Source organism: Podarcis tiliguerta, assembly GCF_965153285.1.
Source record: "Podarcis tiliguerta genome assembly, chromosome: 11".
Classification (NCBI taxonomy): domain Eukaryota; kingdom Metazoa; phylum Chordata; class Lepidosauria; order Squamata; family Lacertidae; genus Podarcis; species Podarcis tiliguerta.
In genome coordinates, this window is record NC_139544.1 from 40,757,141 (window position 1) to 40,784,002 (window position 26,862).

The 26,862-nt window shown below is 40.7% G+C and overlaps 2 protein-coding genes across 7 annotated transcripts in view; both read right to left on the reverse strand.

The window, feature by feature from the left end:
• The window catches only part of SETD9 (SET domain containing 9), a 12,320-nt gene extending 8,117 nt beyond the window's left edge, over window positions 1–4,203 (reverse strand). The window contains exons 1-2 of the mRNA XM_083404341.1: window positions 3,646–4,203; window positions 259–623 (exon numbers count right to left, since the gene is read on the reverse strand). Of these exons, the coding sequence (XP_083260467.1) occupies window positions 259–623; window positions 3,646–3,731 (451 nt within the window). The 5' untranslated portion in view covers window positions 3,732–4,203. The remainder of the gene's footprint in view (window positions 1–258; window positions 624–3,645) is intronic.
• Window positions 4,204–6,829: 2,626 nt separating this feature from the next.
• The window catches only part of MAP3K1 (mitogen-activated protein kinase kinase kinase 1), a 59,124-nt gene continuing 39,091 nt past the window's right edge, over window positions 6,830–26,862 (reverse strand). For all 6 annotated transcript variants that reach the window (XM_083403635.1, XM_083403637.1, XM_083403638.1 and 3 more), the window contains 14 exons: window positions 25,262–25,383; window positions 24,109–24,190; window positions 23,818–23,995; window positions 23,031–23,315; window positions 21,469–21,590; window positions 19,919–20,010; window positions 18,016–18,205; window positions 16,590–17,862; window positions 14,987–15,139; window positions 14,229–14,391; window positions 13,763–13,894; window positions 12,166–12,308; window positions 10,630–10,761; window positions 6,830–9,490 (listed from right to left, as the gene is read on the reverse strand). In XM_083403635.1, coding sequence (XP_083259761.1) covers window positions 9,341–9,490; window positions 10,630–10,761; window positions 12,166–12,308; window positions 13,763–13,894; window positions 14,229–14,391; window positions 14,987–15,139; window positions 16,590–17,862; window positions 18,016–18,205; window positions 19,919–20,010; window positions 21,469–21,590; window positions 23,031–23,315; window positions 23,818–23,995; window positions 24,109–24,190; window positions 25,262–25,383 — 3,217 coding nt within the window. In that variant the 3' untranslated portion in view covers window positions 6,830–9,340. The remainder of the gene's footprint in view (window positions 9,491–10,629; window positions 10,762–12,165; window positions 12,309–13,762; window positions 13,895–14,228; window positions 14,392–14,986; window positions 15,140–16,589; window positions 17,863–18,015; window positions 18,206–19,918; window positions 20,011–21,468; window positions 21,591–23,030; window positions 23,316–23,817; window positions 23,996–24,108; window positions 24,191–25,261; window positions 25,384–26,862) is intronic.

Genomic DNA, 26,862 nt, shown 5'->3' on the forward strand with positions numbered 1-26,862 from the left:
AGTTGTGGTTTGTCTGAGCTAACACTAAGCCAGCCACTCCACGTTTTGCTTCCTCAACGAAGGAAAGGAGGCACAAACGAGGAATACTTGGCCAGCATGCAGCCTGTGCAGGATGTTTTAACAAACAATACCTTTATGGTTCAGCGCGACATGAAAACACAGTCAATTATGATAACACTGATTAAGACGGGCTAATGATCTGACTCAGCAAAAAACGAGATCATATGTTTATGTATTTGTAATACATTCTTTCCATACCAGGATACATAGATACAACTGCTCCTTTGGGAACAAAACCTTTCGTTACAAAGACTCCTGTTCCAGCAGAAATGAGTGAGCTGTGCCTTCGAGCAATGCTGAATCCTAAAGTGTGAAGGAGAACGTCTTCTGGACTGAAGATGATTTGATTCCGACGGCTGTCATCAATTGTTTGGTTTGTCTCAGGCTGAGCTTTCTGCAGGTCCAGGTATTTAGATTTAACTTTTGGAAGAAAGCTAAGAAGAAAGGTTTGTCTCCTCAAGTCGTTTACAAATAAAGCTGTGAAAGTTTTCAGGAGTGTTTGAAGTACATCTTCATCAGAAACCATTTTGTCTTTAGAGCCTTCTGGTACAAACCGCAGAGTTCTGCAACAGTCCAATAAACAACAGAACTCAGACATTTTGGAATGTTGTAAATGAGAGTTTGGAAACTGTAGCAAACACTAGCTTGCTTTTCAAACTGTTTCAAACCACTTACAGTTCTGTTAAAAACTATGGCCATCTTTTATATTTAAAAGCCGGGCATATTTTTGATTAAACGTGCTAAACATGAAGGTTGCTCTATATTTCTAGACTGGCTGTACATACACTGATTTCTGTGTGTCCCAAGAGGCTGATTGGCTGGCATGGCTCACTGTTCCTGGTTGCCTTGGAAGTAGTTTAAGGAAGTAGCAGTAGAGAATCAGTCCTACTGACAGCACAATTGAAATGGGAAACGAAAAGAAGCACTAACTGTCTAACTAATTCTTATGTATAAGACTCTACTGAGGAATGGCCAAAGGAGATGATAGAGCACAGGTGTTTTTCCACACTACATGAAACTGATTCTTCTAATGAGAAGAATCTGTAGGTTCTTTTTCTTTTAAGCAAAAGGTGAAATCTCTCCTAAATTAAGACAACCGAAATAACAGAATAATAAATGTTCCTTGCATGAATACAAAGCTGTGATTCATTAGAAGAGCTGCACTGAGATCATTAAACCACAAGTATTCAGCTTGCGATTTTATTAGTTCCACCAGAGAGCCAAGAATCAATTTAATCCTTTATTCATTCCATGCATCTGCTTATTATTACAGAAATTAGAGAGGGGGAAAAGACCAATTACACCTAATCCACACTGTACCCAAAGAAAAATAGCTCCCTATATGATATATTCACAAATATTTCACTTCTAGTTTTAATTGCTTATTTCCCTTGAGAAACTAGTTCATAGCCTCTTTGAATGCGATGTCTTCATCCATCATATATATGGGGTCTTGAGGGGCACAACAAAATTCTTATTGGGTAAATTGTCTGGGGTTTTTTTTGAAGAAAGTTTAAATGAGAACATTTAGCTCTGGTGGTGGAGTGAGAGAAATACATTGAAAAATGAAGTTTTATACAAAAAGCAGTTAATCCAGCTATTTAATTATCAGCCCATCACATGACATTATATCATTTAAAATGTAGTAAAGCTGTTGTTTCAACTGCTCACAAAGCATGACTGAAACCTTCCGTCTGCAAATGTCAGCAGAATTTTTTGCTAGGTTTTGGCTCCCTGTTTCTTCTTCTGCATTATACAACATTGCAGAATGAAATTACCGTATTTTTCTGTGTATAAGACTAGGTTTTCGCCCTAAAAATAATGTCCAAAATTTGGGGGTGTCTTATAGATCTCTCCCATTTTCTTAAATCAGAGTCCCCCAAAATAGGGGGCGTCTTATACATGGGGATGTCTTATAGACAGAAAAATACGCTAAGTCACAGAAGTGCTCATTTTAAGGTTGCCAAATGACCAGAAATTCTGCCTGGTCTGCTGTCCAGCCCTTAACTTCTGCAGACATTCACAAGCGAAGCTTTTCATGGTTCAGAGATAATAATCATTGCTTCACTAACATCTGCAGATCAAACTGCAGCACATAAGGCAGAGAAGGTACTGAAAGCAACATATGCAAGATTACCCACAGAACGCAAGAGACCTCAGCACTACTCAATCCAGCAGTCAGCATGGAACTTCTATGCCAAACTCTTGCTTCTATAACTGCTGCTAAACTGACGTGGTTCTAGTGGCTTTCAAGGTGGTGGCCATGATAATATGCTCCAACTGGGCTGATTTACCAAGGGACAGTCTCTTTTACCCCACAGTAAATGTCTCTGGCAAGGGACGTGGGTGGCGCTGTGGGTTAAACCACAGAGCCTAGGACTTGCTGATCAGAAGGTCGGCGGTTCAAATCCCCGTGACGGGGTGAGCTTCTGTTGCTCGGTCCCTGCTCCTGGCCACCTAGCAGTTCGAAAGCACGTCAAAGTGCAAGTAGATAAATAGGTATCACTCTGGCGGGAAGGTAAATGGCGTTTCCATGCGCTGCTCTGGTTCCCCAGAAGTGGCTTAGTCATGCTGGCCACATGACCCGGAAGCTGTACGCCGGCTCCCTCAGCCAATAAAGCGAGATGAGCGCCGCAACCCCAGAGTCGGTCACGACTGGACCTAATGGTCAGGGGTCCCTTTACCTTTAAAGGTCTCTGGTAAAGCAGTTACTACATACAGACTTTGAAGGATGCCTTTTTTAAAAAAAATTATGTGTACATATGTCCAATCGAGTTCATTTTTGAACTATTCTGTAGAAGTCAAACCTCTGAACAGTCAGGACGCATCTTAACCCTAGCACACACGAACATGAAGGCTAATACAAAATGTCAACACACTGCTTCACTTGCACCACCATATCACCCATCAGGAAATGTTGCGGAAGGTGTTTGCAGGCATCCTTGGGCAGCCCCCACCGCTGATGCCTGCACTCATGCCTCATGGGAAGCGATTCACTATGGAAAGTATGACTTATTATTACTTCTACTACTAGTAGTAGTACTCCAAGCAACATTAGGTGCCTAGGCCATTATAATTGAACCACAAACCCTCCAAACATAGTCCCATCCTGGGAAATTTGGACGCCCGTTTGACCAAGCTGCCTAGCGCCCGTGCAAACCCCAGAAGAACAATCCCACATAGCCTAAAGGAGCTGCTTGCGGGTCAATGGGGAAGGGTAACCGCTTCTCAGGGCAGGTCAGAGGATGGGCCAGCTACGCGGATTTCCGCAGGCATGCCAGCAGCAGTCCCCACAATAACCATTGCCGCCAGGGATCCGCGTTGCTTTGGCCATTGCCCGGCTGCGGAATAACCCTGCACACGCGCCCTCGCATCCTCACGTGCAAGAGTTCGCCCCGGGTTCGCCAATGCGAACGCCGCCCTTGTACTCCACGTAAAAAGGCCGAACTTCTGGCTTTACTTTTACTTTTTTGCCACAAGTGGCAGAGAGACCTCTCGGTCGCCTCCTTCTCCCGCTCCGCCCTGAATGGAGACCCGGCGGGACGGAGGGCGAGAGAGGAAGAGCCCCGCCGCCGCCGCCTTCACCTGCGCTTGTGGCCGAGGTTGAGCGCGATCCAGGGCACGAAGCGGTACTTGTAGGCCTCCCAGCGCCTCCGCAGAGCCCTCAGCATGGCGGCGGCGGGGGTCCCCTTTCCCCGGGGAAGAGCCGGGCTCGGTTTCTTGCTCGGCCGCAGGAAGGGCGGCGGAAAGGCGAGGGAGGGCGCCTGCTGCCTGGCCGCCGCCGCCGCTGCAGCTCCTCCTCCCCGAGGTCAAGCGGCGCAGCTCCCTCCAATCGTCGTCGGCAGGCGAAAGTATAAGGAGTCTGCCTTCACACGCGTGTCTCCTGACCCGCCTCGCAACGCATCTGCGAGCTGATTATAACCCCACCGGACTCTCTGGCGTGCGCTTGCTTCGTTTGTTTCCTGCAACGGATGGGCCAAAGTAAATTCGGGCGTCAGGAGGAGTTTGCCTGTAATAGTTGCGCAAGCAGCCGCCGGAAACCTTATCAAGCGCGGACATGGAAGCAGCAGCAGCAGCAGCAAACAACCAACCATTCAGACGACACTCATTGAAGAGAGTTTTGAATCCGCGGAGAGAGACCTGCCGGTGGAACCAAGGGGGACGTTTTAGGGAGACGGAGTTTACTTCCGCTTTAGGCACTCAATCAGCCTCCTAATGCGCCTTATTCCATTAGCTTCCAAGGTGGGGATTTCTGGACAGTTCAGAAGGGCTCCCCTTTTCGTATTGGTCGCAGCACCCTTGGGAGAGTAAGTTACTTGGGAGAGTAAGACCCACTGGACTTGTTATTCTCAAGCAAATGTGCACATGGGTCGGACTGCACCTTGCAACCAGCGCAGTGGGGTTTTTGGGAAGTTTTAAAAGCCACAAGGGAACAGCATGTATACACCACATAGCTGTCAACGGTCTCTGCTCCAGCCAACCTAGCAGTTCAAAAGTACGTCAAAGTGCAAGTAGATAAATAGGTACCGTTCCAGCAGGAAGGTAAACAGCGTTTCCATGCGCTGCTCTGGTTCGCCAGAAGCGGCTTAGTCATGCTGGCCACATGACCTGGAAGCTGTACGCCAGCTCCCTTGGCCAATAAAGTGAGATGAGCGCCACAACCCCAGTGTCGGTCACGACTGGACCTAATGGTCAGGGGTCCCTTTACCTTTCCCTTATTCCAGCGCTGTTTCTGCTGCCATCCCGGATTGTTAGATATCCCGTGGACTGTCCCCGAGACAGGTGAGGCTGCAATCCCTTATTTTCAAATCTGAAAGTTGACAGCTATGATACACCAAGGATGGGGGAACTTGTCTCCCCCCCCCCGTTTTTGGATTCCAGCCCCATCCAGCAAGATCTCCCAGGTCCTGATCCAGCTCACCAACCCCTGTACCACTCCCCCTTATGTGGCTGCTGAAAGATGGGCAGTGATGTGACGTTAAGATGGGCAGTGATGTGACGTTGCAGGTGGGATGTAACCTTGTTATATTTTAATTGATATCTAAGGAGCTTCAGATGCCATTAACCATGGGATCCTCCTCAGCCTACTGAGATGGGTATTGGGGACAGAGTTTTACAGTGGTTCTGGCCCTATCTCCAGGTTTGGTTTCAGTTTTATTTTTCAGCCTCCTGTCAGTTATCCCTGGTGTGTGCGCACATGCTGGAAAGTACTCTCTTGTTATCCACAAGAAGCCTTTCGGAGCAGTCATTAGATTTTGGGGAAAGCTGTCAGTATTCTGGTAATACCCAGCTCTTGTTCTGTAACATCTGAATGAGGAGAGGCTGTGCAGCCCTGATGATGGGCTGGATTTGGACCAAAAAACCCGAGTCCAAATTATGGCAAGGGAGAAGTGCTGTGAGTGAGCAGTCCCAATTATTCCTGCTTTTGACAGGATCATACTCCTCCTAAAGGTCTGTAGGCTGATAAGACAGCTGTGTGTTTCTGGACCAGGATGGCTTGGCCACTGTTCTCCATGTGCTGGTAACTGCTAGAATGGATTACTGCCCTCTGTGAGGTTGACCCAACAGCTGTAGCTAGTGCAAACTGCAGTTGTTTCAACAGCTCCCTGGGGCAGAATACCACCATATTATGCTGCTGTTGAAAGAATTAACACTGGCTGCCAATTAGGTACCAGTTCTAAGTGTTTGTACTGGTTTACAAAGCCCTATACAGATTGGGACCAGGACACCTAAAAGAATCTCATACCTTATATACCCATGCAATCACTGCACTCTGCAGGATAGGACCTGCAGACACCATCTCACTAGGAGGTCCATTCAATACCTTGTACAAATCAGGTTTTTATTGTAACAGCACCTACCATTTGAAATCCTCTCTTTGCTTATCAGGTGAACACTGTTGTTGATGCTTGTTGGGCCATCTTTTTTCAACAAGCCTTTTCAATGGATTGTTTAATCTTGTTTTTAAAGTACTCATTAAAAGAAAAACTTTGTTCCAATACACACAATGATGTATTATGTATAAATGATGTTATATTTCATATGATGGGAGTGCCCATCAGGTTTTGCCACATCAGCCTCCATGAATTCAAAAGAACACTCTGCAGTCCTCAGTGCACTATTCATGATCCTATGTACTGGGTATTCCCTAGGCAGGTATATCTAAGGAACCCACTACTGTGTGTTGAGTGGCAAAAAGAGATAGCATACCCTTCAGTCTAGTGGAGGATCTAGCTCCCAACTGGTTTATGTTCTCTTCTGAAGTCTGCCTAGTGAGTCTTTTAAAAGCATTTTAAATAGATGGTTAAGTAGCTGTAAGCAATGTTCCAGTAGTTCTATTGTATAACAATTCACCAGATCCCAATTCTGTGTCCCAGAATGTTTAATCTGGTAGCATAGCAATGACTGTGGGTACAAATAGCTGTTGTGGAACCCTAATTCAATGAACATGAGATACTATAAAAATTATGCTTAGTAAATTGTGCCCTTAAGGTTTACACAGACAATGAGTATAATGAAGGAGAATCAGAACTGAGCAAGATAGCTCCCTTGAGCTTGCCTATTGTGGAGTGTTCATGCTGCCAAGAAATAGAGTAGAAAGGGATTAAAAGACTTATTTACAGGCATTTTTCAAACTATATAAACAGCTGCGAAAAGCTGGCTCTAAAACCTTGTGTTTGATTGCTGACTATATTGTAAGGAAAATACATGTGTACATGAATGCCAATGTATTTGTTAAACTCAGTTCATTACCATAAAGGAGGGCAGCTTTTGTCCAAAATCTTTTATTTACTATAAAGACAAAACCACCAAAATAGGTACAAATTATACTATAAAATTGGTTCAAAGGGGTAAAAACTTTAATTAAAATATCTTGATATATTTAAAATAACAAAGGATATAATGAAGCCAAATTTTCTTAACCTAGAGATCTTTAAAATTTACTTGCACAGTAAGGTGCTAATAGAAGTTAGCCCTTAAGCCCTGGAAGTCTTAGGAAATCAGTCACATAGCAAATATAATTTCAATGTGAAAGTGAACTTTGGTAGAAGAAAATCTATAGGACACCTGAGGTAGTAGAAACTGGAATAAACAGCAGTAGACGTTATTTACAACTTAGGTACCAAATAACATTAAGAACACAAAAATAATTACACAATACAATTTTCAGTCCAGCTTTGATCCAAATAAAATAAGATTACATCACATCTGCATTAAAAAAAACCCCACAATTACCAGCAAGCTGAGGGAAATGCAAACAAACTCAGACAATGCTTTTAGACACTTAGAGGCCGTCTGAATTTGATATGTGGTAGACATGGTGATCTAGAAAGGTAATACTGATTAGCTGAGGTTCATCAGTTTATACAATTGACAATTTTGTCAGAAACTGCATTAATCTGACAACTGATCTTCCAGTACATGAATTGGCAAGAGCGCATCCTTTAAAGCTTGCACAGAAGAGACGTGGAAACAATCTGATCAGAGTAAATTCTAGACTGTCAAGAAACAGAAGTCAAATACAAATACAGAGCTACCAAACTTCACATTTCGATTTTTTTAACTCTTCAAAGCCTGTCAATCTTCAAAAAGCAAAGGAAGGTAATGTTTTAAGAAAAATGCACATCCACATTTAATGACATTGCTTTTATTTAACGCTAGCATGATCACTGCTGTAAACCTCACTTGTTTTGTTTCCAATCAGCGAGTCGTACATTGTCAATAATGTACACTACTATAGCTTATTTAGTTTGTCCTGAGTCTTTGAGCATAACCAATTTCTGGTCAATAATTCAACTGGCTTCTGAAGAGTTAAAACTTGAACAGTTATTAAAACAAACTGATTATAAACACAACCAGTATTTTATTTCAAAAAGACTGACCAAAAGCAAAAGAATAGCTGCCATTTTCCTTCAGTAATCCATTCATCAAAATCTAAAAGCCTGCCCTTAAAAAACATCATGGAACAATTAAAAATCTTTGCTAAAAAGTAGTTTTGCACTCTTGTTGAAGAATTTTCTCACATTATACTTGTGGGTTATATTTTTCAAGTCCAAGCACATTTTTTTCCTGAAAACTCTTAATTTTTTTTTAAAAAAGAGCTTAAGTGATTTTCTTTTCCTTTTTAAAATATTGCCAAATTACATATTTATCAATTGTAACTGTAAACAGATGATGCATGGTAGAAGGAAAACAGCAGGCAAATCCAACAATGGTGGACATGAACACAGTGGTAAATTGAGAGTAAGACTGGATTTTAATATTTGGCTCCCATCAAAGGTTGACTTAGAATGGAAGCTGGATAGTGGCAGGCTTGACATAAATTCTACACAGCTTTACCATGAGAATTATTACATGAAAGAAAGGCTCCAAAACAGTTCATTTGACCCTTGGTTACAAATTCTGTTATCGAAAGTAATTGTGCATTTCCCCCTCCCAACGCTTCCCACTTAAAATACTGACTCAATGGCAGTATTTTATTCCAGATTTCAAACCAATCTGTATCACAGTCTTTTATAACAGGTTATCCAGCAATATTTAGCTTGAACCAAGTTCTAGCTACTATGGGCGTGTTTTTAAAAAAATCACTTATTCCCTGAAGGATAAAATGAAACCACAGAACTGTAACTTCCAAGGGGAAGCTACAAGGCTAGCAGTAAATGCACATTGAACCCAAATTGCCATGGTCAGTGACTTTTAGGAAGGCAAAATGTGGATTCAAAACTATCAACTGTTTTTTTCCTCCACTTAAAGAACATGGAAAATATAATGCACAGACACTGTACCTTCTTAATGATGAGTAACGAAAACAACCTAAATTGGGTTGTAGAGCCCATAACTGCCGATGTTTGCATGGTGTGAAATGGAAATGGGATTGCAGTTTTTAAATGGCTCCTGAGCCCCTCAGCTGCTAGTATTGCTGAAAAAGTGCTCCAAAATAATAAAAAAAATTAAAAACCACTTCTTCCACTAAATAATCATGCAGATTTAAAAGAGGAATTGCTTTTTTGTTCACGAAGAGCCAGATCTTTGAGAAAGGCACAGTTTACATATTTCTGCAGTCTGTGAAATGTTGCATACTGAGCTTAGGTAAAGATCTCGATTTGTCAGTCACATACTTAAGTACAGGTCCTCTACTGACCTCAAGTCCTCAAAAATGTATAGTTAAGGCCAGCAGAACAGTTAATACATACTGCCATGCAAAACTGCACAGGAAGACCAGCACTGTTCTATATTCAGTAGCATCATGTTCAGTGTATCCCCACTTTTACATAACAAACTACCACGTAGTGCGGAAGACAGGGTGTTTCAGCAACTCCCTTGCTGGGGGTCTGTCCTGAGGCTGAAGCTCCAAACACCGAAGCGCCACATCCCTTAAGCCTGGAGAGAGATGCGGTGGGATTGATGGAGCTGTGGTTGCACTGGCAATCTACAATCAGAAGAGCAAACACAGGTTATATTCCGGACTCCTTCTCGTAGGATATCCCTGGATGCAGACTAGAGCAAAACCTCTGCAAGACTCTGAACTGCAGGACATCTTGCTTACATTGCATGCAGTCTGGTTAGCATTGCTTACCATGTATTGTCTTTATCTTTTGTACATTTTGTATTTCCCACCCATAGAACTTTAGGATTGGGGTTATTCCCCCAAATGTGTTTGTGTTTGTGTGTGTGTGTGTTTTGTAACTGCTTACTATCTTATTTCACACAGACACAATATCAAAACATAATGGCGGCAGAAGAAGCAAAAAATAAAATTAAAAAGTGTGCAGCTTAGCCCAGAATTTGTTACAATATCTGATCTGCAGGATTCCTAGAAAAAAAGAGTTGTCTTGTTCAATCAGGGCATTTGCCTTTTCAAATTGGTATGGTTGTGCAGTAACACTAAACCAACTGATGTAAACAACTAGCATAAACAAGATTTACATCTGTAGTTCACCTAGCTTACATTTAAGAGTTCTGCCAATATTCACTGCCCCTGAAGACTTTACTCAAATCTCTAAATTTTCTTCTTTAATTTCTATAACACTGTTTCCAGTCTATCTAGCTTCTTCATCCTTGTACATCATTTCAATGAATGGTCTTTCCAAAGACTGAAGTTGCTATTGAACAGCATATGGTACTATTCAGATATGGATGACAGCAATAGGATCACTGGGTAGATCATGTACAGCAGGGTTTTTAGAAAGTTCTTGCTGAAGTCCCAACCACTGTCTTTGCAACTCTTAAGTACGGTAATAAAACCCAGTCCTAAACCTATGAAAAACAGAATCCTCAAAAATGTGCCCTCAATACATTCCTTTGGCAGGACCATGCTAATGAATATACTGTACTTATATGATATTCTCAATTAGGGCAAATTTCATAAGATGCCCATATTAGAGAACTGTGGGTACTTTTCAGACTAGGATATTTTCAAAATAGAATACATTGTCCTTTCAAAAGAACTTAAAAAAGCATTTTTGGCAGCTCTAAATTTGTTTCAATGTTGTCTGTATGGTATAAGTTTCCAGTGGAATTGCTCCCACCTACAGGTTTTGTAGATAATTCTCTTACTTATCACCTTACCTTAAATATCAAAGCAAGATGATTGGAATGTTTCTCTGCGTTCCAGGGGGGTTTAGCACAAGCCATTTCTATAATGGCACAACCAATGCTCCACACATCACAGCTCCTACCATACTGCTGGCCTCTTAACACCTGAAGGAGAAGAAAGACAAGTTTAATTTCTACAAATCTTGTAGCAGCAGTATAGAAAGTATTTTAAGAACCTTCCATGGTTAATATAATGATAGTTTCAGCAGACACCTCTGTGTGGGATTATGGCAGGACTGACAACTTATTTATTTGATTTCTATACTGCGCTTCATCCAAGGAGCAAAGGGAGGTTTACAATATAAAAACAAAATACATACAATAGCAACAGCAAAAAAACCACAATCGCACACACACAGTTTAAAAGGCCATAATTTTTTTAATTAGTCAAAGGCAGGCATAGGCAAACTCGGCCCTCCAGATGTTTTGGGACTACAACTCCCATCACCCCTAGCTAACAGGATCATTGGCAGGGATGATGGGAACTGTAGCCCCAAAACATCTGGAGGGCTGAGTTTGCCTATGCCTGGTCAAAGGTCTGGGAGAAGAAGAATGTTTTTGCCTGGTGCCTGAAGATATGTAGCAAAGGCACATTCTACAAGCATGGAGCCACCACAGAAAAGGCTCATTCTCGTGTTGCCAACCCTCGATCACAAGGTCTGGGTCAGTTGATATGGGAAGAGGTGGTCCTTGAGATATTGCAGTCCTGAGCCGTTTAAGGCTTTATAGGTCAAAACCAGCACTTTGATTTGGGCTTGGGAACTAATTGGCAGCCAGTGCAGCTGGGTCATGATTGGTGCTATATGCTTAAATCGTCTTGCCCTGGTGAGCAACCTGGCCCCAGCAAAGTTTCCGAACCATCTTCAGAGGCAGCCCCATGTATTGCAGTAATCTAACCTAATCAAACCTGTTCTGCACAACATCCAGGTAGAAATATAACTAGATACAGTGACAAAGAGCAATAACTAAGAGCAGTAACAAGGAGCAATTTTCCATGTTTCAGACCATTGGCTCAAATTTGCTACATTCTTGTTCAAGGGGGAGGGGAAAGGGGATATGCTGCTGGCAGCAAACTCTTTTCTTAGTTTAAACTCACTACTTCAGAGATCCTGTCCTACTCAAGAGGTTCAAAATAAGATGGTGGCAGACACAGAGATAGCATGGCATGGTTTGGTGCAGGCAACCTTGATCAAGTTGGCTTGATTTGAATAGCCATAGTTGTTGTTATAGTCACATGTTTGCCAATCCAAGTAGTGGAACAAGGGAATGTATAATCTTTCAAAAGGCAAGTAGGGCAAAACTACACTGCTTTCTCTTGTCTGCATTGCACAGGATGCCTCTTTAGGTATTGCAGCTGAGCAAGCACGTAGACCAGTGATGGGGAGTACTGAACACGCCAGCCAGAGCAGCGAGTTCAACATTTGGGAGGGCCACAGGTTCCCCTCTTCTGTCTTAAGATAATAATCAAGCAGTTAATCTTTTCCCAAAGTTGCCCCACTGAATTCTTACCTCGGGTGCCATAAATGCAATGGTCCCCAACAACTGTCCTTGAAACTCTCCAGCGCCAGTTCCTTTAGATGCCAACCTAGCTGCAGCTCCAAAATCCGCAATTCTTAACCTATGGCCTGTGCTGTCAATTAACAAGTTCGCACCTGTGAACGTAATAAGAAATTAATTTAGTTGCTGCTGTGGGTGGGTCTCTGTGAGGGAGACAGACAGGCTTGGGTGCACACAAATGGTAGAAACAAACATTACTATCAATCAGAATACCAAAGATTTGGGTATTTTCCTTCAGGGTACACAAATAGCCTCCATTCAAAATTAGACAATGCCATATAACCAAAAACTGCAACCTTTCTCCAAAAGTGACTTTCTCCCACCAAATATTGAAAAAACACCTGAAAGATTTCTCCCCCTGTAAACCAAATTCCGTTTTTTTCTATTGGAAGAGAAACAAGAGCAATATTTATCAACAGAAGGTCTTGCAATACTGCTATAGCAAGTTACATTTGGGTGTGGGTTTGGGTGTTCACCAAAATACATTTTTATCCTGCTTGCAAACAGTTTAGACATAAGTGAGAACAAAAACCACTGAGTAGACTATATCACCGCCGCCGCCACCATTTCTTCTATTGATGTTTAATGTTTTCAGAACACAAAGAATATAAAGGCAAATCTTATGCTTGAAGAACCTAAAGGAGGACAGGAACCCCCAAATACATTTTTTTAAAAATAAAACCCTTCATGTACCCATTCCCCCAACTAGACAGTTAGCATGACATGTGTTCAATCATAAATCTATTCTATCTTGTTGTTGCATTAATCTCTGGATTTTTAACAGGAAAATCTGGACAGAAATTTATGTATCTTACAATACTGTATCTTTAAAAGTGCTTTTTAATCATTAAGGTATGGCTTTTGAGAGTTGAGAACTGCATCACAAAATCTGGAGAAGTGCAAAACCCAAAGGTAACAGAAGTCTTGGCGCTCTTGAAGGAAACTGATTTTCTAGATCAGTTTTCCATTTCTATTGGGGTTTACACACTCTTTGGCACAGAAACTGCTTTGGTTACCCTGCATGATGACTTATGTCAGGAGAGAGACAGGATGTGTCCTCTTTAATTCTCCTCAACTGCTCAGTGGCTTTCGATGCCATCAATCCAGACCTGTGATCATCGTTCTTCATGTACCTCTCCCACGAGAGGTCAGGAGGGTGGCAACACAAGAACAGGTCTTTTCTGCGGTGGTTCCCTGTTTGAGGAATGCTCTCCCCAGGGAGGCCTGCCTGATGCCTTCATTATATGCCTTTAGGCATCAGGTGAAAATGTTCCTCTCCATTGGCTGAGTAACATCCTGTTTCCTTGTTGTTAGTGAGGTATTGGTTTGTTTTGTTTCTGTTCCTGTTTTCTGTCTCTTTATATTTTGTTGGAAGCTGCTCAGAGTGGCTGGGGCAACCCAGTCAGATGGGCAGGGTATAAGAAATAAATTATTACTCTAGATTATTATTATGTATTATGCATTTTTATGCTGTGAACTGCAGGGTGGTATACAAATTTAATAAATAAGCAATTACAGGTTATAATAACTATAGTAGCACTGTTCTTACCTTTGACATCTCTGTGAATTATCTGATTCTCATGAAGGTAAGCAAGGCCACGAAGCAACTGTTCTGTGTAGTTCGCAATCACAGAATCTTTGAAGGCTCCATATTTACTTAACAAATGAGCAACAGATCCCCCTGGAAGATGAGAGTTAACATTTTAGTCACTAGTACACTGCTCATGAAAACAATCTGGATTTTACTGCCATTGAAATAGTTTCAAAATTGGGTATACCAATGCAGACAAGTGAAATAGTTTTAAGCTCAACTTTCTGAATTTACTTTTGGGGTCCTAGTAGTTTAGAATTTCCTTTATCAGAAAGAGTGGCACGTACACGAAACATAGTATTGTATCATTTACATCCCACAATTTGGGTAAAGTTAATTTCAATTTAGAGAGATGGCAAAAGGGACGGACTACAAATCTAGAGGCAGGTAGAGAGAGATGAATGTAGTTTGGGGGCACACTTACCTGCCATCCATTCTATAAAGAGATTGTAATTGCTCTTCTCACACGTAGCACCCATCATTCGAATTATATTAGGGTGATTTAGATGACCCATCATTCTTATCTCTTCCCGCAGAGCTTCTACCACCTCTTCCTGCTCAGATGATGTATTCCTGACATATGTCACCTGCATCACACAAAGCCAGGTCAAATTTTGCTTCAACAATAGAGGATCGTATTGACATTGTTGTAACTGAAGCTGCAAACCATGTTGAGCACCTTCAAGAAAGAGGTTCAACATAGGACAAGCTATCTGATTCTACCCACTATATAAAACTTCTGTTTTTGTTCTCTTGCTTTCTTCTTTCCCTTAAGCAACCGCAGGCAGCCACTTCACATGCGGAGAAAAATGGATTTTGGAGAAATGTATAAACTATGACACGGGAAGTGCAGTAAGAAAGATAAAACACTCTTGCTGAACATGTATGTTTCCCACCTTCCTAAAGATTCCCCCCATGCAAGGGGGAGGGGGGGACTTAGTGTGTGGAGCTGCCTAGAATAAAAGCAGTTTTCATTATCACTTCCTCCAATAGTCCAAGTCCTTCCCTATCTTAAGGCATTAAGTTGGGCAGAATATGTGTAAAAGAAACCAGTGTCAAAATTTTCAGAACTAACATAACTGAGGACAAATCTTTCCAGACCTCTGTACTACCTTGATTTTCTTTTCCAAATATTAAGTTAATGCTGACAAAACTTTCACATCACAACAGAGGAACATTTACCTGTTTCACTGCCATTAACGTCCCAGTTCCAACATCCTGAGCTTGATAACATGAAGAAAAGGCACCAAGGCCAATTTGTTGACCTTTAAGCCATTCTATATCTTCCCTGTAATGGTGCTTTGCTTTGGTATGCCCAGGCAGCGTCTCTGGTGTCTGCAAATTAAACAAATAGCTGTATGTGAACCCATTAACACCCAATGTTATCCAAGAAAAGGGTAATAAAAAAAGACACACATTCTAATAATTTCAAAACACAACGATTGTATCCACGTTTATACAGTACCTGTATATAGGGTTTTGTTCAAATTCTAAAAACTAACCAGTCCTAATGTTTCACTTTCGAACTACTCGCTTAATAAAATCTTACATTTGGAAATATCACCATGAGATATTTCTTACTGCAAAGACAAAAAAGTAACACACACACACACAAACCATCAAGTAGATGATCTCTGTACAGTTTAGAATTGCTATTATATGTATGTTTGTCTTTTATTTCTTCAACAATTGTAGTGTTTGGTATACATCACAGGGGGGTTCCCTTGATAAAACATTTGTACCTTGCTGACTGGTGGAGGTTATTGTGGAAGGCTAGAGGACACGCCAGTTGGGAAGCAAGACAATTAACTTTATTGCCCCTCACCAAAAAGAACAGAACAGAAAAAGAAATCTTCTCAACTCCAAGTGTCACCTAAATCTAATGACTAAACCATGGAAGTGACAGTATCCACACAGAGATAACCAAATTAGTACAAATACTGAATTCCTGTCTTAAAGCAACCTAATTCCACAGAGTGCAAAGGGAGTAGGAATGCAGACCTCAAGGCCTGGCGTGCCTGTATTTCACCTCTGGGCAAGATAATGCCCACCAGACAGATTTCAGTCCTACTTCTATTTTGCATTTTGTATATTCAGTTGTGATTCCATGCATGATCAATTTGAGCTCAAAGAGCACTCTTCCTTTCATTGCTACCCTAATTTCTTCTTTCAGCTCTAAGCGATAATTCAGGTACTACAACCCCTCCCCCAACACTCATTTAGGCTTGATGGTATCAGTGAACCCTACCCACCACATGCAAACAACATGCTATTCCCTATACCTATTTTCCCCAGTTCTAATATATAAACTAATGAAGTGATGTGCCTTAGAGCTTGGTATGGAAAGGACACAGAACCCAGTTATAGTCGAAGTCCAAATGAAGCCCATTCCTCCCCCCCCCCCCCGGTAAATTGGCTGAAGGAAAAAGTGACATGCATAGCCACCAAAATACGGTTGAGTTTTCCTTGAACCATTACGGTTTCATTTCAAAAGTGTTGCTCAGCTGATGGCAAAGCTTTTGTCAGTGGAATGGGAAAGGAAGTAATTTTCAGCTCCTCGCCCCCCCCCCCACAGCCCCGTACATCTGGTTGAGAGAGCCCCCAGCTTCTGGAGCAGGTTCAGCGGGCAATGGCTGAAAATGGCTTCCCTCCCCCTTCGGATGAATGGCATGGTTTGGAAGCAACCCACTGTGTCTTAAAGGGCAAAACTGTTTTTCCTTTGGTTTTCCAAATCAAATGCAAGAAATGCATTGTGCTAAGAAAATACAAAAGCCAGTGTACTCACATCCTGCTGAATGATTATGATATCTTCACCATTTTCAACCTGCAATTGAGGAACTACTGGAAGGGCATCCTGAGATGCTGACATTGCCATGGCAATAGCTAAAGCTTCCTCTTCTTCAGCTTCCATCTTTTCCTTGCATTTCTGATTATGGTTCACATCATCTTTGTATGTGTTGTCGTTTTCCGCGCGCTCAGGAGACAGAACCGCCACTTCAGATTTGAACGTGACTGTTCCATCACTCGCTGGCATCGAAGCCTCAAGTAAGTCCTCCATACTGGAATTGAGTTCTGTATTAATATCCAGCTGGCTACGTTTCTCTTCCACAGGGGTGAAAACAGTCTCTTCACTTGGTATGACTGCACTATTATTGCTACTACTATTGCTATCACACTGTGATATATCATTTAAATTAAGCGTCATGCTGTTTTTGGAGGCTTCCCCCTGCTTGTTCATTTCACATGGAGTAGGTCGAGATGGCTTTGGCCGGTGTATATGACTGAATGGCAAAGGCCGGGCCTGTGTAAAGACAGGAGACAGTTTTTCTGATTCTTTATGTTCAGCACAGTTTCTTTGAATCTGGAGAGAAAGCTTCCGTTGCGTCTGAGGAGAAGCAGAGGGCATTTTGCAGGGAACAAATCCCTGAGGTCTGAGTTTAGAAACATCAGCGCCCGCGGGTACGGATGGCGTAGTGGGGGACGACAAAGTTGGGAATACGGATTGGGAATGACAGGATGAGAGAGAAGAGTTCAAGCACTGACCGTGGGGTCTGCCTTTTGTTTGAACGGCTGGTTTTGGTTGCTCCATTGTTCCTGAAGAAACAGAAAGTCCCAGAGACATACCAGCCACCATGTCAGAAATGTCCTCTGGACTGGCACTTGGTTTTTTGTCACCCACACCTTTCCCACTTTTCCCTGATAACTGAATCGTGTTATTTGGAGTATTGCTCTCTGTGGACTCTGGAGAGTTATCAGGAACTGGTGGCTGTGCAAATTCGCGCCTGCATTCGCCGGAATGCATCTCCTCCATACCGAGCTGGATGGCTTCTGCAATTTCCATTTCATCTGCTATAGCCATCAACCGCCGGCGCATCCTTGTGTAATGCGTTGAGCTCGTCATATTCAACATTTCTAACAGTTTAACAAACACGTGCGGTACTCTTGCAACCATTCTGGCAGCACTTAAAAATACCCTCCGTGACAATTTGCCAACCATTGAGTGGGAGTTGTCAATTGACTGCAGAGCAAAGTTCAACAGTGACAGCAGCTTTTTGTACCTAAAAGTAAACACAAAGCAGAGTTAATGTCTCTGCAGCCAAAAAATAAAGCGCACCAAGCATTTAAAGCAGCAAGTCAACTATGGTATAGTTAACAAAAAGTGTTTTTGTAAAAAAATTATTTCCTAAAATCAAATTTTTCTAATGTAGTACCTGTCTACGACAGTGTCTGCCTGTAAAATATCCCCACTGACAATGTGGGGATAAAATTCACCAGGAAACTCCAACAGCAGTCTATCTATAAGACAAAGGCGCCCAAGCAGTGCTTGCCAGTTGTTTGGTTCAGGCTGTGTTCCAAGGATGCAATTTAAGACAAAATCAATACCACCAATGCCAATGGACCCTACAAAAGAAAAAGAATTAAACAGAATTAAAGATATTTCACCAAAATATATTGTTTTATGTGAAGTTATGTGAAGCTCTCCCCCTTTTCAGCCAAGTCACTTTTGGGGGGGTGTTACAACCTGTTACAATTTTTCATCATGAATTTCACCAGTGCTGATTGCTTTTGCTTGCCACTAAAGTGAATTCATATTAGAAGAACCAGTTCCCCCCCCCTTTTTTTAATGCTGTAAGCAAAGTTCCCAAAATAAATGACATTGGAAAGGCTTGTCCTTCATTCACATTTCCATCCCATCTGCTTGAAGTTCACAGCACAAGCTCACATGTCACATGAATGTTTTAAAGGTTACAAAAATCATTACAAGCATATCCACAGTTCTGTCTATATGCATTCATTGAAGACTGGAAAGTACTATTTTGCATTCACCACCATGTTCAAGTAGCTCTCAAATTCTGCCAATTCAGGTGCCACAGAATCAATATTTTAGTAATGAAATATTGAAGTTTACTTCTATTAAATGAAGTTTAGTAATGATGAACTTGGGTCCATTCCTTTAAATGGGTCTATTCAAAGTATAACTTACATATAACCCTAGGTCCGCAATCCAACACATTTACTGTGATGTCTTTATCCTTGTTTCTCAATTTTAAACCTCTTCTGCTCTGAATTTGCCTGCTTGTCTACTGTATTTCAACCAACATTTTAGCAACATCACACTACTATTTCATTCTCTCCAATGATTAGCCATTCTTTGTATTAGATTCAAAATCATTAAATCATTTTACAGTCTTCTAGTTCCTTATTTTTCTACTGTACTTTTCACCCAAGATCAATTTATTTGTTACACCTCTCTAATATAAGTTAATGCTTGTACCCTCTCTTCTAATGAAACAATGTGTAGGAATTCTTCCTTTATAAACTCAGCTGGCTTAATCTCTCCACCATCCCCGCCAAAATTCCCTTGCTTTTCCACTTTGATCTTCAATTTATCTTCACTTACTCTCTCTTTTATTTTAATTTCCCTGTTGTACCTATTTTATTTTATTTACAACTTTACACCTTCTCTTTTCTCATCTCTTTTGGTTTTGCTCTTAATTTAGAATGCAAACATGTGAAGTGGGGTTTGTTATTGCTTTTAGTGTATGGCCTAGTACACAGTAGGTACTTTATGCAGATCAATGGCCATCAAGATGATTTGAGTGGGATGCTCACAAAACCATGAAGATGCAGCATCAAAATAAAAAGATCTTGTGTTCATTTGATGAACCCTTTGGTGGTGGGGAGAAATAAGCTCCACAATCAAATGGGCTTAATTAATGGTGGTCTGGCGACTGCTAGTACATAAGATTATTTTTAAATTTCCAACTTAATTAAGTATTGGACTCCACCATGCTGGAATTTAGTTTTCTTTAGAACAACTGATCATATGTTGTTATTATTAGAATTTTTTTAGATTTTCTCCTCTGCCACTCCAAATTTCATCTCAAAGCTCCTTATCTACAGTAGGAAGTCTTTGGTTAATCTTTCAGCCCTTATGAACAACTGTATAAAGTATGTGTGACAGTGTTTGCTCACATTCATCCGTAGTTACTATTGCCCCAAGAAGCCCACTGAGTAAAGGAAGAGGCAAGCATTTCCCGCCCCTTATGATACTCTGTAAAGCACTAGGTATACTGATGTTACTATACAAATAAGTATACAATGAAGTTTTACCAGAGTTAAGTATTTCTCTACCAACTGCCAGTTCTCCAGCTTGGCCCTTGCACATCTCAAGGAGTGTTGAAACTGAAAGTTGGCTTGTGCGGCTATAAAAAGTAAAAAACAAAAAACAATGTCTTTATCACATGAATTCTGTACGTATAGCTCTATGTTTTTGTTTTATTTTTACAACAGGCAGAGAACCAATCATGTAAGATCTTTATCAATGATATTTCTGAAAACAGCATGGTCAAAATTAGGAGCAGTTTTCATAATTCATAAATACCCATTTCAACATGCTTCCATTAATATATACTTTTAAGAAAGTAAAACAAGGTTGTTCTTCAACAGGTGACACCAAAGTAAGGATTCCCCACTGTTCTCCCATGGATTGGTTGGATGGCAGTGCCACCCCAAATCTGGGATTAAGGCTATTTATTCATCCTTGGTTTAAGGTGGTATCTGTTTAAACTCAGTCTAAACTGTCCAGCTTTCCCTCAGCTAGCTGTGCGAGTTCTGATGCATACCCTCAATACTGAAGGTCTGGTAATCGATTAAATGGATACTTTAGTGGGGCTGTCTCAAGTTTCTGTTGGCTCTATCACCTTCAACTTCCAAAACTGGTGCTCTAGATGCCAGAGGTTTCCCTTTGTCCATGCTGACAGATTTTTGGTCTAGATCAGTGATGGTCAAACTTGGCCCTCCAGCTGTTTTGGGACTACAGTTCCCATCATCCCTGACCTCTGGTCCTGTTAGCTAGGGATGATGGGAGTTGTAGTCCCAAAACAGCTGGAGGGTCAAGTTTGGCCATCACTGGTCTAGGGCATCAGTTTTGGAATTCATACAATTTCTTGAAGTTTCTGTAGGACTTATTTCTGTAGTACTATGTGATCTAGTTTGTATGCTAAGTCAGTGGAAACATTTTTTGCTTTCTTAACAAACTGCTCTGACTTAGGCAAAACCAACCATTTCAAGACAGCTAGTGCTCACTGCTGGCTTATTAAGAACTCAGTTATTTGGTGAGCATCTGATGGTCGCTTAGACCCACAGAGGAAAAAAAACAATTGAAAGGCAACCTGCTATCCAAGAGAGCCCAGACACACACACTCTCCGAGTACTTTAGAAGTTGGAAAGATAAGAGAATAGATTTTGCTTGTACATGCGCTGACCCATATGTGGGACAGTACACAGATCTTTTATGATGTGCTGTGCATCCACTGTGCAACATTATGACACATCTGATAATGCACACAACCAACTATGACAAGAAAATTATATCCTAATTTTTTGAAAAATCTGAGCATTTACACTTTCCAGAAAATTGTTATGGAAAAATGAAATCCAATGTATCAATTTAAGAGTAATAATACCTAGATAATATTCAAAGAGTTGCTGGTGAGTATTTTTTACGGTATAACCAATTTTATGTTCCAAAATAACTTCAAATACAGACCATAAATCAACAAACAGCCAAAAATTTGTTTTTACATGAATTTTCCTTAATCTTTTATGAAGTTTTTTAAAATACAGATTTGTAAAAAGTTTGAATAGACCAAACACTATACCTGTTAGCATCTGCGCATTTCACCAATATAGTTTCCACAACTGGCTTCAGAAGTTGTTGCAATTTTGCCCTCTCTGCCAGACTATGACAGGGTGTATATACCAGCATGGCTCTTAATGTTTTCTAGAAAAAGCAGGGAGAGAGTGTTTTAAAAAGCAAAAAACCACAAAAAACCGTATACAGGCACTTCATATGTTCTAAAAGAATAACAAAAATTAGTCAATGGATACAAAAATGCACTCTAAACTTTGCTGCAACAGACTAATCAATTGCAGGATACAATTTTGTAGACGAGGCAAATTTTGTAAGAAAGCAAAATAAATCCATGTTTTCCTACAAATTTATTAGCCTTCCAGATGCCAGAGACTCTGCTTTACATGTTTTATTTAGTACAGTATAAAGAACGCAGTCCAGTGTGATAGGCCAGAAAGAAACAGATAATAAAGGATGACCACACTATGCATCTTCCTCATAATATAAAGTCCTTTTTGATGATACTCCAAAGAAAACTGATAAGCTCTATTTAGCAGAAGCAACCTATCACCTCTGCTGAAAGCCAGACTCTTTGTTACTCTGGGCTTTCTAGAATTTTTTTTTTTTTTTTTTTTTGTGATCTGCTTCCTACTGGCTTAACCAAAAACTGAATATTACTAGAAGTAAACTGGGCGAAATAGCTTTTATCTTACACTTGTATATGAAACCTAGAATGGAGGCTTCAGTAATCTGCACTGGGTGTTCTAATATGAGAAACTGTATTTTTCAAATATGTATTTCTCCATGTATGCCGAAGCATAGATATCCATGCATCAATTTCATTTGAACATTCACACCCTGGCCTTTCAACGGAACCATTTGGCAATGGGTCTCAATAACGGGTTGTTGTTTTTATTTTGATTATATATATATTGTGGTTTTTTATGTTGATCTTTTCTGTGAACCGCCCTGAGACCTCCGTGTATAGGGTGGTATATAAATTCTAATAATAATAATAATAATAATAATAATAATAATAATAATAAGCTGTACTAATGCCACAAGACACTTCAGATATTGGATGAAATCGTTCCATCTGGCAAGCTGAAATACTTGCACGGATGGAACAATTGCCATAGTGCTGTGTTGAATTCTTCCCTAAATAAGCCCCAGTTCATACATTCGCTGGGAGCAGATGTGATGGAGCAGCTTAAGCTCCTTCCTTTCACCATGCACATAAGCTCCTGTGAGAATCAAAAAATTCCATGCATATACAGGTTTGTACCAGGAAACTGTTTACATGATTTACCTCCCTTTAAAAAACACAGGAGGAAAGAAAACACAGACAGAAGTTGTTTGTGCTAGTCAAGCTCTAAATTCCAGTGGATGTATGAAATGGGTAGCTATAATTCTAGTAAATGGGACCATGGCCATTAGTTTCTTTTGAGCGTACCAAAAAACCAACAATTTGGGAGTCGTTCTGCTGTCATCACAAATTCTACATCTTTGGCAACAGCATAAATAGTGGTTTCCATCTCTAAACTGTAACAATGATCTTGAAATTTCAATATTCGTAAAGAAGCTACTTACTAAAGCAGCAACGTAGACTTTGTAGACGGGATCGGCACACACCATGGAAAGGACACTACAGCAGGACTCCACATCTCCTGAGATACTGGTTTGTGATGACCCAATAGCTGCTCCTAGAGTTCCAGCACTTGTGGTGCTTCCACCACTGCTTCCAGAATTTCCAGTGCTTTCACCGTTAGCCAATAATAGAGCACCACTAACATCATGGGAGAGACGTCTAAGGGCCATCTCACGTACATTCCAGTTTCGAGAAAACAAGCAGCCAACTAATTCCATTCCAAATACCTAAAAGACAGACATGAAAACACTTAAAAGTACATGTATGATGATCTCAAGTATTCATACTGAAAAATGCAATCCCATCTGAATTTCGGGTAGCACAGAGAAGAGCGTATTGCATTCTTCAAGGCTGCTACCATCAGAGCAGCTGCAAAACAAGGGAGATGTAATGAAGTGTCAGATAACTTCTCCATTCATTACTGTTTATTTTAGTTTGGAAGTATTCATATACCACCATCTCATAAAATATCAAGCTGGTGTACATCAATATGCACACAATAAATATGGTAATCTTTTTTCAAAGTCAGGGAACTAACACCGAAAAAGTCCTCTCCTATCACAGAATGCAAACCTGACACCTGCACATACAAGTGTGCAGGGAATATAACACAACTTAATCAGTAGCAGTGCAATCCTGTTTGTGCTATTTGACATAAAACGGAATCAAGAAACACAAAAATACCCAGCAGCTAGTTTAATTAATGTTTCCTTTAGAAATTTAGTATACCTGTATCCATGGCTCAGCTAAGTCTTTATAGGCAGAAGGGATTTGCTGGACCCCATAATGAGTAAGGTTAAAATTACTGTCTTGACTCCTCCTCGGTGAGACGGCTGTAGGCTGCTGAGTTTGCTGCTGGACAACACGAAGAACAGAAGGAGATTCTACAGGGCTTGGCAACTCATGGCTGTAAGGGGGGAAAATGGTTTCCATGAGTAGATGTTTGCAAGCTTGCAGATATTTTAATATTTATACTCATCAATGGAAGACCCAATACATCCAAGTACAACACATCCTTACCTATAGAAATCATGAGATCTCCACTTAGATCTACAAAGAGGGCATATAAGAGGCTCTCTGTTTCTTCTACACTCCTCTGCCCCTAAAAAAATTAACAGTAACAAAAAGAAATAATAGTGACGTTAGTATGAAAAAGACATTTTAGAAAATATAAAGCTAATGAGTTTTTGGAAACATCTACAGAGCTTACAAGTCTATGGAAAACTAGTCATATGTAAAACTGTATATTCAGTTCTGTAGCAAATGTGGCATTTGCCATTTTTTTTACATGTTTAATGTATTGTGTGAATTATACCAGCTCTATATACCTGTCCACTTAAAAATATATGTATCTATGCCTCCAATCCTGTGGTTGGTTGAGACAAGAAACTAAAGACCTATTACTTCTGGATTTTGGACATTTTATAGGTTTCTGGGCTAATATCACAATATTCTTTGAAACTGACTGATCAGCTCAGTTAAAACTACATGTTAATAATTTTCTTATTTATAATTATTTTCTTCTCTTTCATTCATAGTAAGGGAGGTTTTTTCAAGACACAAAAGCTACGAAGATGCATTTCTGTACCTCTATCATCCTTTATATAGGGACGTGGATGGTGCTGTGGTCTAAACCACTGAGCCTAGGGCTTGCTGATCAGAAGGTTGGCGGTTTGAATTCCCACTACGGGGTGAGCTCCCCTTGTTCGGTCCCAGCTCCTGCCCACCTAGCAGTTCGAAAGCACGTCAAAGTGCAAGTAGATAAATAGGTACTGCTCTGGTGGGAAGGTAAACGGCGTTTCCGTGCGCTGCTCTGGCTTGCCAGAAGAGGCTTAGTCATGCTGGCTACATGACCCAGAAGCTGTCTGCGGACAAACGTTGGCTCCCTCGGCCTATAGAGCAAGATGAGCACCGCAACCCCAAAGTCATCTGCAACTGGACTTAACTGTCAGGGGTACCTTCACCTTTTTATCATCCTTTATACTTAAAACTCTGAGGAATACTACCTCACATTTATATGAGGAAAAGTACTTCACTTAGATTCCTCCTCTAACATCCCAGTTTATGCAATCTCATTCCTTAATATCAAATGTCCCTTTTGATATTCATTATTTGAAGTAGAAGTACTGACATCTGTGATGCAGGCATATATTTACTATCACAAGCGACTTACATATTGACATGCAGTGGTGGTGAAGTTTATTTCTGCAGCCATCTTCGCAGACAGTCAAGCTCTCTTCATCCAACATGCCTAGCAAACAAATGGGGCACATCTGTTCTTCTTCATCCTTGATACTATTTTTAAAAGAACATGTACCAATATTTAAAGAGTAATCCTTTTAATTTACATTACTATACCTCTTTCCAGGGCAAAAACCGGTCCCAATATATATTTATTGGGGTGCATTCTATCATTCTGCAGTGCGACTGTTTGCAGTATATTCCAGTGCTTGCTCACATATTACCTTTACCACACAGGTAACTGATCAAAATCACCTCTACGTTGTGCATGATGTAATGTTTTATATATTACTCTTCAGTAACTGTATGTTACAATAGTAACTGTATGTTACAAGAGTAACATGGAAAAGTCGGCAAACTGCAGCCAGCAAAATGGGGTGGACGGAAAGTGTCCCCTTCCTCTCCTACAGCAGTTGCCCCAACATGCAGCCACAATTATCATGAGAGTTTGCTGAATCAAGGCTGTGTGTGGTCAGGGGGATTTGGAGGAAGTGGAGGTCATGGAAAGACTGGTTGGAAGAACCTCAGGTGCCTCAGCATAACTTCCCATCATCTCCCTCTTTCCCCTCAATCTCCTACACAACCCACTCCATTAAGCCTGGCCTGGTGAATCTTAGGATAAGATTTTGGGGGAGGGTTGGGGACTGCTGTGGGGAGGTGGCAGGAAAGTCATCTTTTGCCTAAAGCCTTCCATGGACGAATCTCTATCTTGAAGCCATACTTTGCAGTGTATCAACATGAAAACTATTACCTATGGTTATATAGCAAGTCCTAGAACAGATACATCACTCTGTAGGAAGTGTTGGTAAAGAGGCTCTGGATATTAATAGCTTTCATCTCAGAAACAGGTTCATCTTACAGCTCAGGGCTTTTAGCGTTGTGGCACTTGCCCTTTAGAATTATCAATTATCATCAGGCAGGCTCTTATAGTACTGGCACCTACTTAAAACTTACCTGTTCACCCATGCTTTTTCCCAGGGTGTGATCCAGCTATGCTCATGTACTATATTAATCTACTGATTTCTTTTCATGTATCCTCTATTTTTTATCAATGTGATTTTATTGTGTATTATGTTGGTCAAAGCCATTAAAAAAAATAAAAATGTTGCTGGTATAGAAAGTTTTGCCAATGAACAAACAAATAAACAAAAACTATTAATTCCACACTTAGGCTACTGTAGTGGTGCCAGAATGGCATTCCTGTGGTTTCTTCCCACAGTACTCTGGCAATATCTAGATGGAATAACCACACAAGTGGGGCAAATGACATTGTTTTCCCATCTAGAAGTTAATGGAGTGGCATGTGAAGAAGTTACCGGAAAGCACTTGCTATGGTTCTATGGTAATATTAAGAACTGGTGCCATGTTAAGACTGAATTAGTGGCTAATTCAAGTGTCTTGTTTTTAAAAACGAAACAAGGGAAACTTACAATTTGGTCAGTGCCAATATTGAAGTCACCCAACACTTAAGTCAGATATTCCTAGAAAAACTACCTTTAAGTCCGGTTCAACAGTCTCAAACCTTTTAAGAAC